At 36.7% G+C, this 12,070-nt stretch overlaps 1 protein-coding gene across 1 annotated transcript in view; it reads right to left on the bottom strand.

Annotated features, from left to right (window-relative positions):
* LOC118747633 (division abnormally delayed protein-like) overlaps positions 1-8,949 on the bottom strand; it is a 39,468-nt gene extending 30,519 nt beyond the window's left edge. Inside the window, exons 1-2 of the mRNA XM_036481682.1 lie at positions 8,889-8,949; positions 6,998-7,141 (exon numbers count right to left, since the gene is read on the bottom strand). Coding sequence (XP_036337575.1) covers positions 6,998-7,141; positions 8,889-8,949 — 205 coding nt within the window. The remainder of the gene's footprint in view (positions 1-6,997; positions 7,142-8,888) is intronic.
* Between the last annotated feature and the right edge of the window lie 3,121 nt (positions 8,950-12,070).

Raw genomic sequence — 12,070 nt, 5'->3', positions numbered from 1 at the left:
CAAAAGTTTTCCACGCCTTTGCTGCTTTTTGCCGCTTTGTTGTTCGGGGTTAGAAGTGATTAAGGTGAGTGAGTATCTTCTGTGTGCGCCAGCAAGCGATGTAATGCGTTGTTTTTGAATGGCTGGATGGATGTTGTTGCACGTAGAGTTTTTCAAACTCAAAAAAAAAAAAACTAAAAAAAAAAAAACTAAAAAAAAAAATGTTTCACTTAGCTTGCGCGCACAAAAAAAAATTTAGAGCAAATGTGTAGCTTTTTACTGCATTATTTGGCTGCTGAAATGGGCGTGTGGCAGCATTGCATTCGCATCTTTAGCCTCGCTACATTGTTGCACGTTTTATGAGTTTTTTTGTTGTGCGTTAGCGGCGCTGCATACTTACACAGCCAAGCATACATATTTACAACTTCAATTTACATAACTGTCGCGCTTAGTTAGTGTTGTTTTAAGGTTTGCAACAAACTTTTTAATGCATTGCTGTTGACTTACTGCCTTCAAAAAACGCATTGCACAAACATTTATATATACATACATACCCACATACGTTTGTATGTACCTCAACTATTGCGCTAACAAGTACTTTATTATTTATGTGTAAATGTAAAAAAGAAAAAAATTTCAAAAAAAAACGAAAAAGTTCTAAAACTCCACGTTTTGCCGTAACTTAGTCGTAGTACCTCCACCGCTTTTGCCGCTTTGAAGTCTCTGTGTGAGCAGCGGATACATTTTATTGCTTCTATTTAGTTATTTGCATTTGAATTTGTTTTAAAGCTTTTCTCTTCGATGCCACTGCCACTGCGTCCAGTTTCCGGAGCTTATGAACACATGCAAACATACATTTTTAGTGTTGACATTTTGCTGAAACTGTGCACTGTATACAGTTGCAAATATTTTAGCACTGTCGCCATTAAAGAAAGGACTTTTTACATGTGTTGGCAGATAATATAATCTAGAAGCGCACACATACATATGTACATACATACGTTCACAAGTGGAGTGTAAGTGAGAATTTCCACAGAGAGATTGTTCAATTCCTACCTGCTGGTTTTCTTTTTCAGTCGTAGTTACAGTCAAGCGACCATAGAAACCGTTCAAGGACTCCACAATTCGCCTTACAACAACGCCTTAGAACAACAAGATGAACTTTGTTCTCTAAAGCTTATAGTACTTCTCGGGAAGCCAATTGTTTAACAATCCCTCATTTCCTAGAGGGACTTTGGTAGGTAGCTCGCACTTTGTTGCGTTCTCCTGTGTGTGTTTACAAATGTTTTTGCATTTATTTTTTTTTTATTATATGCAGATGCTTTTGAGGCATTAAAAGATTAGCTTTACCGTTGTAAAGTTAACGTTGCACAAACGTAATTTATTTGCGCTTCCTTGTGGTTGCATCGTTGCAAGTTGTAAGCCTCATGCCGGCACTTTATTGTTGGCAAGTCGAGGATTCATGCGCAGTGAAAGGCGATTTGTAGGTTTATTAGTAAAAATAAGCTGGTGAAATTGTTATAAATTTTATACAAGTCCAGAAGCTTGAGTCAGAAGCTTAAATCGACGACACATTTTCGAATTGTAAGTAATTTAATTTTTTCAAGTGAGGCTCACGATTCGCAAATTTTCTGAGATACTAGGAGTAATTTTGAAATCAGTTAGGAACCAGCTTTTGGCAACCTTTTTTATGAAAATACTCCATTTAAAATGCTAAAATATTGCAAAAGTAACTGAAGCGAAAAACGCATAGAATTAGAGAGAGGATTGTTTTCTCACTGACTAGGCTTAGAATTTGAACCACATATTTTTGAGCTGTTGTGCGAAGGTGGTACATTTTTTTAAACCGCAAATATTTTCCTCTATTCGGTTGACATCAGTAGCAACAAAATTTTTGTTAACTTCAAGCTGAAGTGGATGTAAAATCAGTCTTACTTACAGCCACACTCAGCATATTTTATATGAAGAAAGAGGTGCGGGTAAAAATAATTAGGATGCTCAACCTCCATAAAACAAAAAATTTGTATTTTTTTTTCATCGAAATTATACAATCTATTAAATTTTAAGACTTCAGCTAAAATATTTTGGAGAAATATTAAGATTTACGTGAGCTGGAGCCATCTCAAAATACTTCCAAAAATAAAGTTTTTTATAAATAAAATTAATATTTAAAGATTTGTTTTCTTAAAAATCACCACAGATGATAGAAGAACTTAAACTTAATAGTTCTGCATGAAAATGTTTAAAAATTTGTATCACCGGAAACAAACTAATGCAATTTTTGGAGGCATTTTCGAATCGATTCATCTCACGTTATTCTTAGTATTTTTCCGAAATATTTTGTCTTAAAATATAATAAGTTTTATAATACCGATGCAAAAACGGCAACTTTTTTGCTGATGCACCCTAATGTAAATATGCATGTATGCACATACATATGTGTATAGCTATTTAAAGCATCAATCAGTTTCCAATTCCATTAATTAATTTATTTGAGAATGACATCATCTGAGGAGATGATTATAGTTGAAGCACGACAATCTATTCAACGGTACGCAAATATATGTATGTATGTATGTATGTATGCACATTTCGTATAGAAATAGAATAGAAGACATTTACCAAAAATAGCAAAGTTGGCAATAAATGAAAATGGAGATTTCATTGTCGTCTACGAGTGCGATGCTAGAAGCATACTAGGCTTGGATGTTCTTGAACTAAATGAACTAAAGAACTAGTTCATCTCTATTATTTGTATTTTTATTTATACGAAAAAATATTTACGTACGTTTTTTATGTATGTAAATTCAAGTTACCAAAATTTTTCTTTTGGATGTGTTATGTATGATAGTAAAAGTAACCGAATAGTTTACCTACACCTGAGTGGAAGATCGACCTATGTATATATCTCGGCAGCCAGTTCCAAAGCGCCCTATCTCAGAAAACTTTTCAAGAACGTCCTATTTTAGAATTTGATTGAAAAATACCCTATTGAAGAATGTTTGAAGAACGCCCTATCTCAGAATTTGGTTTACGAACGACCTATACCAACTGAAAAAAACTGAAAATATGTTGAGATAGAGCGTTTTTGAATCGGCGGCTGAGATAGGCCATTTTTGAGCCGAGTTCTGAAATAGGGTGTTCTTGAAAAGTATTCCGGTCGATATAGGTCGATCTTCCACTCAGTTGCCGATATGTAAATGTATTCGCCAATTGAACTAAATGAACTATATGAACTAAAGAATCAGTAATGTGAACGAACTAAAAGTGAACGGTTCACTCCAAAGAACTAAAGTGCCCAACTCTAATATGTACACATCAGCAAGTGATAATTGGAAGAGCAGTAATGTGATTATTTGTTCATATGTATGCAACTCACCGACAGTGGGCAGTAAGTAGCACATGGGATATTAAATAAGAGAAGGCCAATAATACTTAGTAGATAAGTCAAATATTACTTTTATTTTCGGACAACAAAAAATGCTTAACGCTACTTAAGCTGCCATCAACAATAGAGGAATTTAATGAAGCACTGTAATGAGCTGTTCTGCCTTTATAAGAAGCAAATAAATATTTAAACATGGAAAATCTAGTAAAATAACCCAATTAAATTATTTCAATTAATTATTATGTACATACATACATACTTACATCCATACATGCATATCTGTGTTCGTATGGAACGGCAAGGAATTTTTTGATGAGACTTAATAAGAATATTGACTTGCTAGTATCGGAACTATTTCTTCCACGTTTATTTGCCAAAAGTTGTTCAACGGCTTAGCGCCAGTGAGTCATTCGCAATCGTATGCTGCGAATGCTGATTTATACTAAAGCCAGCCTTTCGACATAAGCTACTTTTCCATATGAACACATATTATGTTTGTACTCGTGAAAGTAAATATGGGCCAAAAGCAAAGTGACTCTCAAAGCTCAATAAGACGGAATTGAAGCGAACAACAGCTGGTTTATTCTTAGAATTTCTGGGCGGATGCCTCATTATTCGAAGAACTACTGGCTGACAAAGCATTTTGTAACAAATCTTCGTAAACAATGGATGACTTAAAAAATGCCAGATATAATATTATACAAATGCTATGCAGGAATACGATATATATATGTACATTTATTTATGTATTTACATATGACCGTACGTAAATGTGTCTGTCTGTATGTATGTATGCTGCATTTATTTAATCAAGAGAAAAGTACAATAATACATATATCCTTGAGTACCGAGAAAAATTTATTTATGTAAATATTCATATAGGCATGTACATATGTATGCACTACCATATATGTACATATATAAACTTATAACAAGATAAAATTTGGAAACTCACTGATTGGATCCCATATATAGATTCTAGCATTTTGTTCTTTCCATTTTTTTCTTTACCTTTTTCCCTTAGGTCAGTATGGCCACTATAGTGTTATCAGATTTGTGTATGTCACTTGAACTTTTCAAGAATTATATATGTACCACTTCTACGAAAAAAGTGTTTTTCCCCTTACAAAATACATTGACAACTTCGTAGGCCTTAGGGCAGTTCTAAATACCACTTTTTAACAAAAAAAAATACATGTAGTTTAAATTTTTTTCACACCCTCAATGGGAATTTTTTTATAAGAACAAAACCCTGTGGAATTTTTCCAAAGAGAACAACAAAATGCGAACAATACTTTCGGAAACATTTATAAGTGAACGAAATGTGTAGAAAAGTCTCCGCAACTTTTTGGAATAGAACTAAACGGGGACAAAAGTCTAAGGAAATTTCTCTCGAAGAACAATTTGGGAACTAAAGTCTCAGGAACTTTCTGACAGAACGAAACGGGAACAAATCTTCTCTGAACTATTCATGTAGAATGGAGGTGAGCTTTCTTTAGTTTGAAAATTTAGAATAGTAAAACTAATCAAAAAAGGACTGAAAGATATTTATGCAAATTAAGTCAACGAAAAATTTACGACACGAACTTTTCTTGCATAAAAAAATAAAATTTTGTTCTATAAATGGACAGTTCACCCTACTGATAAACGATCTTGGGGATCAAATGACTCAGACTTCCTCTGTCTTAGAATTAGCAGGTTCTCACTGAAACGATTTTTCATCCAAACATACAGACTCACCTCTCATTCTTAACGTTAAGTTTTCAAAAAATTTGTTCTCGTTTTCTTCTCTAGCAGAACGTTTCCCCCGGACTTTTGTTCTTATTTGATCTTCCGTGACAACGATCTCGTTACTTTCGTTCTCACTTTGTTCTCATTGGAAACATTTCTGAAAATTTCGTTCTCATTCTGTTCTTTACGGAAACTGTCCCAAATCTTTAGCTCTCATTTTGTTCCCGTTCAAACTGCTTCTCAATACTTTTGTTACCCTTTGGTTTTTTTGTGGGAACCTTCTTGACATTACAATTTGTTCTCATGCAGAACTAAATAAAAACTGGAACGCGTTCTCGGTTCCTGGAAAAAATTGAATGAAACATTAAACAAAAAAAAATTTGGCAAAAATCAACGGCAAGTTCTTGCTACTTCAAACTGGCACTTATTACATTAGAATTGAATGGGCTATAAGATTGTTTATTTTTATTTGTGTTATTTAGTAGTTTATTAAAAAAAAAAATTGCGGAAAAAATCGTTTTCATTAAAAATTCTTATTTTTGCGAGCGCTAACTGAAAAGTGAAACGTTGTCGTTATATTTGACGTAGTCTAATACTGATTATACTGAAGATTACTGAGATATTTTTTTTAAATATTAGCCTTGGCAGAAGTTAAAGATTTGTGCTGAAAATCGCTCATTGTAATAAATCTTTTTAAAATATGCTTATTCTTTTGATAATATTAAATAATTTAAGAAATAGTATTACAATATTCTGAGTAAAATCCATCAAAAATAGCTTTTAAATATACATATAATTCAACCTGCATTTCTGCCCTTTTTTCCTCATTTCTTTATCATTTTGCAATTCATTATCCCAAGTACCCGAATTTCGATTATCAGTGAGCAATCTTCTTTTGTATTCCAAAATGGTTTTTAATACCCCTAATGATTGTTTTATTGCCAATTCAAGACCTAAATTGTTTACGGAATTAATGCGTCTACAATCTGAGTATGTACATATGTACGTATATAGATATGTACACAAGGCATGTTGTTCCGCATTCATAAGTAAAATGTTAACGGCTATGATAACCCAGATAAAATGCTGTAAACATTCAATTGCTGTCTGGCTACGCGCGCTGAGTGCATCAAAAATTCCAATTCATCAAATCAGATCGCAATGAATACTTACGAACTTTTTATTCATTCAAATCACAAACCAAGCAAAGCGTTGCAATTCGCTTCATAACGCTTTTTTAAGTAGAAAATAAAATTCGAATATTTCACATACATACATAGTTAGTACAGTGTTTTGTTTGTGCTATACATTACCATAATAAATATATTATGATTTAATATTTTTGCAACAAAAAATAAATGAGAAAAAAAAAAACCAACAAAAACCCCAGGCAAAAAATTAGCATAATTATATGAATTTGTATGGCAAGTGCGAACATTGAATAAATTTTAAGGAATTTTTTTTTTTTGCCAGCGCTTCAATGTAAACTGCAGAGCGAATAGTGACTGAAGAAGAAGCTACAAAGGTGGAGGGGGCGTAGCAGTGCGCTGTGCGCTGCCCAACTCGCGAATATACACAGGAAAGGAAGTCATAACTTTACGTTCTGCTGGCATTGGCTGAATTGATTTATTGCCCAGAATTTTGCGAAAAATATTTGCATAGAGAATAAAAAGCTTCACTGTTTTTTTTTTGCCTGCTTTCTATTCACCATTTATGTATGTAGGTGTGTGTGAATGTGCCAGTTTTTTTTGTGTGTTGGTTATAATTCGAGTGCATAAAAACGGCGGCGGCGGCACGCACAATAGAGCTGACAGGAATTTAAATTCGGCAAAAAAAAAAAAATATTTCATATGTTTTTATAAAACAATTTACTTATCATTGAAATAAAAATTCACTCACTTTGAAATAAATTCGCCGTGGAGACGAGTATGCCGCGTAGACTTTTGGTGTGATGATGCAACAATCGCTCAAATTCGGCTGTAGACTTCTGCCTCAGCTCCGATTCCGTTGAGTTCGTACAGCAATTGCCGCCACAAATGGCACCTGAAACGGGGAAGAACAACAGAAAGAGAAAAATCATAATAAGTTATGAATCAAATTAATGAGGTTATATGCACAAATATCAAGAATCTTCTATGCGCTCCATTCAAGCTTTAATTGCCGGTCGTTAAAAAAAATGATATTAATCGATTTTTATTGCGAAATCCCAATATGGATATACGCTGCAATAAAGCGTTTTTTATTTGGCTGATATTTAAGTTGAAATGCGCTCAAGCGTGTTTTTTTTTTGTTTTTGTTATTTCAATCGCATTCAATGTATATATGAATAGCCGATATCCGCCTGGCATATTTTTATACATACATTTATTTGTAATCAGAGTTGAAGTACTCATAAAAACCTGAAAATATTGAGTTGATGTTCATGCCCTGTAGGAAAGGGGAAGCATTCCTCCATGCATGCTGTACAGTTTTCTAAGAAGCATGGAAAAATTTCCCTTGCTTTGGACAGTTAATTTCGCATTTGACATACGATGCCATTAGTGAACAACTTTCCTCCTCGCTGTCCATGGAATGCATGGCGAAGGAAACGTTCCATACTTTCCTTGAAGGTATTTAAAATAAAAGTTGATATCATCGCCGGTTCTTTATTATACAGAAAAAAATTTTGTAGCATAAAAAAATTTAGGAAAATTTAATAATTACAAAACAATCAAGTAAATAGGAGTATTTTCTTTTTGGTTGTTGTTGTTTCCAACAGGGTTTGTATATGATGTATTTTGGAATGAGTTCTCCGAGCTAAACATGACACTGAAGATGACACATCGCCGATACCAGTTTGCCTCCAAACCAAATTTGACAAGGTCCGACGGAAACTCGTTCCAAAATAAATTCGATAGAAGTATTTTCGCTCTAGAAGGACGAATTCACCTTGTATCGAAACACAGATGATTTGAAAAAATGGTGGGCCATTTGAGTCAGCATTTTCTGTAGATCTTTAAGGAGGGAATTGTCACACAACGTTATAGCCAAAGATTCTCACGCTGTATATGGTAACATCTAGCTGCGAGTGGGAATCTAGACGGGATTTCTGCTTTTGCTGAGGTCCCCTATACTTCGAAGAGAGGTTGGAAGGATAACGATCCACTCTAAGCTCGACCATTCAAGTAAATACTGGGCAGTGCTACTTACGCCAAAGCTAAATAGAAGACTAAGTACAGAAGAACGAGTTAACCCTACAGCGCCATTTTGTAATGCGTTAATTTATTGCCAATGAATTGCCAAACGAGGTGGCTCAGGACGGGTTGGCCCTGGATATTATAGGGGAAACAAGTCTTTTATGACAGATTTCTTGGCACCAGATAAAAATCCCAAATAAAATGTGGAAGAGACTGGCACATAATATTTCCCATCGTAGCTGCAACTCACCGGAAGCGGAAAAAAACAGTAGAACATATTTTCCGTAGCTGTCCTGCCGTCTGTAGCAGCAGAATGAAGTTTCTGGGCAAGCGATAATAAACCACTACGTTTACTTAAATTTGTAAAGTCTTTTATGTGACGAAATTTGAGGTTCCTTAATTTAATACAGCATGAACCATACATGGGTCTTCTATTTGTAAGCGACTTCTATATGTGACATAACACAAAACGGACTCACCGGGCGGGATCTGACGGGGTCAGTACGCAACAAAAAACTTTGAACATCGAACCAACCTCATAGAAGAAAAATTGAGAAATTTACAATTATCCACGCAGGTATTTATGCCACAGAGTCACCATCGCAACTACTTACTGCAGTCTCCAAAAGATAAGGGACGTTTCTCGGCTCGTAATCGACACTCAGGTATTAACATCCCCCTTTTTCCACTCCCCTTCGCCTCCTAAGGTTTTCAAGAGAAAATTTAAAATATGTAAATTTCCTGATTTCAGAAAAACTATTGAATGTATGGAAAAGTGAAATGTTTTGTCCTCGAATGCCAGACAGACGACTGCCAGCTGTTCTGTGAGAAAAAAAAAAAAAAAAAAACAAATGACATTGGTGCGATTTGGGCTGCCATCAGTAAGTAGTATCAGAAGAGAATATAAAAGCAACAACACATTGAAATCTTCAACGCTATCTCACTTTGCTGCTGGTACAGTTAAGTTTTTGCCACAAAAAAAAAGCACTGGCGAGGGGCGAGTGAGTGGTGGACGCAACTATTTGTTCGCAAATTGAAATATCACACGCACACGCATACGCACAAAAGCAAACAGAAAGAAATAAGTGTTAAAAATAAGTAGAAAAAGTGTCGCGCGCGCAAAAACTGTCTGCTGCCTGGCGCCAATTGGTGTCAAGGTGCGTTTGTGCGACTATGGGGGAGAGAATGTTTTTCCATTTGTCTAACTAGCAGGCGCACGTATTTGTTGCTTGACGTTTGATTGTGTGCGTACGAGTGCAGCACATTTAGCGCCATTTCGCCTGCACCGGCGGCAGTAACTATTTTCACACATTTTTATTATTTTTATTTTTTATTATTTTTTGGAGTGCTTCCAAATGTCACTGCAGTACGAGTAAGTAGCACGCGGCCCCTATATGGCGCCATTACTTTGGCATACACACATATAGGCGCATAGGCCAGCCTAGGCGCTCAAGCAGCATACGACGAAGTACTAACGACAAAAAGAAGAAAAAGAAGCAAACAGCAAATAAAGCAAATTACACCGAAATGCTCTAGTTGAGTCCTTTGTGAGATTTGCATGATTTGCTGAAAAAGGTCTCTCCGTATGCAGTGGAAGGCTGCGTCCACACTTGAGTTGCAACATGACCATCACATTGCAATTTTTCGGTATACACATACATATATAGTGTAAGGAAAAATGAAAAAGTAAGGCCGAAAACAACTCTTTATGAAATGCCGGAGAGGCATAAATAATAAATGCCAGCAAGCACTTAACCTTGGCCGGAAGAGTGAAATGGGAATGAGTGAGTTGGCACGTTTGCGTCAGCGGTTGGAGTCCTCATTTCTCTGAAGTGCTTTTAAATTTTAATTGGACAAACGGATATTCCACATGAATATGGTTATTTGAACTTCACTTTAAAGTTTATTTTCATACATACATATCTAAATGCATATTTTGATTTTAATAATCAGGAAAAAGCGTCTCACCACATATGCAGAGCTGGATGAACTTTGTTTAAAAAGTTTAGTTTCTAGTAAAAGGCGAAAATCGCGATACGAAGATATCCGTGGTTCTCGGAAAAAACACTATCAAAAAGTTTGGTAGAGTACGGGGTGGTCATCTCTAAATGACACGCCTGGATTGAGATACACCGGTCAATGGAGGTGCCCTTTCGAAAATGGAGCCAGAGGAAAATGCACCGATTGCACCATAGGCCCTTAAGCGACCTGTTTACGATCCTGCAGGCAGAGAAGGTTTGGACCAAAAAATCCAGCTGCAAGGTGTTTAGAATTATGTGCAGAGCATAAGATCACAAGCTGACAAAGTTTCTTATATCCATTGAGAGAGAGGATGCTGGGCTACTAGTTGGTGCACGAATAGTGCAGAGCTCGTTGGTTCCACATGCTCTTAAGTTGGCTCTGAGCAAAGATAAAATTAGCAGGAGATATGTGAAACGAATGAGCAAGCTGTGGCTTAGTCTCTTGGTAGGTTTTGTCCCGCAGTTCAAGGCAGCTGGGTAAAAGGGGTGAAACAAATTATTACAGTTAGCCTAAAGGACTTCGCTGGCTGTACATATTGCTCTTGGTTCCAGAGATTAGCCGAGTGATTTTGTCCTAGTTTTCCAAGTAACGCGAAGGACCTTTATGGGTTCGCGTAGCTACGCATTGGCTAGCCAGCCTAATCTAATCTATCCAAGAAGCAGGTGAAACAACTAATTTTGTCCAGACGCAGAAAAGAAAGCAAAGAAAAATCTTTAAACTTCGCTCATTGGTGATGGGAGAAAATGGTAACTGCAGTCCGCATATTTATGTAAGACATGCAGTGAGACCAAGGTCTAAAACTAACTATTGTTAGAGGTCACCTCTTCGAATAAAAATTGAGTAGAATCCCAGGAGGCTGAGCAGAGGAAATGGCAGAATTATCTTTTCGTTTCACTGCGATGCTCAATGGGATTTGCGTGTCCAAGTCATGCCGCCCACTGGTCTCTTCCACGCATACATTTTACTCACTCGATTGCCGTCAGTGTTTGGCAACATTTGTGGCATGTTTACCGCAACAAGGCTTATTTTTTTTCTCTTAGCTTACCTGCAATTGTATGGGGACTGCATAGGTGGGCAGTTGTCAAGCTTACATGAAAGCAAAGTCCGCTCGGTCGGAGAGGGCCGGCCGCGTGCACATCCTTCGACGCTGGGAAAGGCAAAGCTGCGTGACCTCCATTCGGACGCTGGCTGCCAAGTGCAGCACATACACAGTTCTATACATACATACATACATACATATGTATGTGCGAATGTTTTTTACTTTTCCAGCTACACATTGGCTATGTGCGATGGCAGCTCGGCCATTTCGAGCCGGTATGGCGTGGTGTCAGGGTCGACGTTTAGCAATCGTCGCCCCGCCAATTGCCATTTGCAATCGGCGCTGTCGTTTGTGTGTTTGTAACTCAATTCGCTTCCAACCGCGCTGCGCTCTAACAAATATATCGGTTGCAGCAACTACAACAACAACAGCAATGGCAGCACCCAACGGCTTTGGCCTTTGTATCCGAATCTGCTTTCAACTTGATTGTAGTTGTTTCTGTTGCTGTTGCAAGTTAGAGCATATGAAAAATGCAAAGATTTTGTGGTCGACGTAGGAATTCGCTTTGCTATTCTTCTTTCGTTTTTGCATTCTGCATTGTTTTTTTTTGTATTCGAGTGTCCAATTCAGACATTCGGTCGCCAATTGAAGGCAAAATCATGCGCAACGTTGCAAACGTTCGAAACGTGCAAACGTGCAGGCGTGCGGGCAGCCCATGAACGAGGACAATCGTGG

The sequence above is a fragment of the Rhagoletis pomonella genome, unplaced genomic scaffold, assembly GCF_013731165.1.
Source record: "Rhagoletis pomonella isolate Grant_MI unplaced genomic scaffold, Rhpom_1.0 Rhpom_scaffold_00012, whole genome shotgun sequence".
Classification (NCBI taxonomy): domain Eukaryota; kingdom Metazoa; phylum Arthropoda; class Insecta; order Diptera; family Tephritidae; genus Rhagoletis; species Rhagoletis pomonella.
This window is presented reverse-complemented; position numbering and strand designations above follow the sequence as displayed.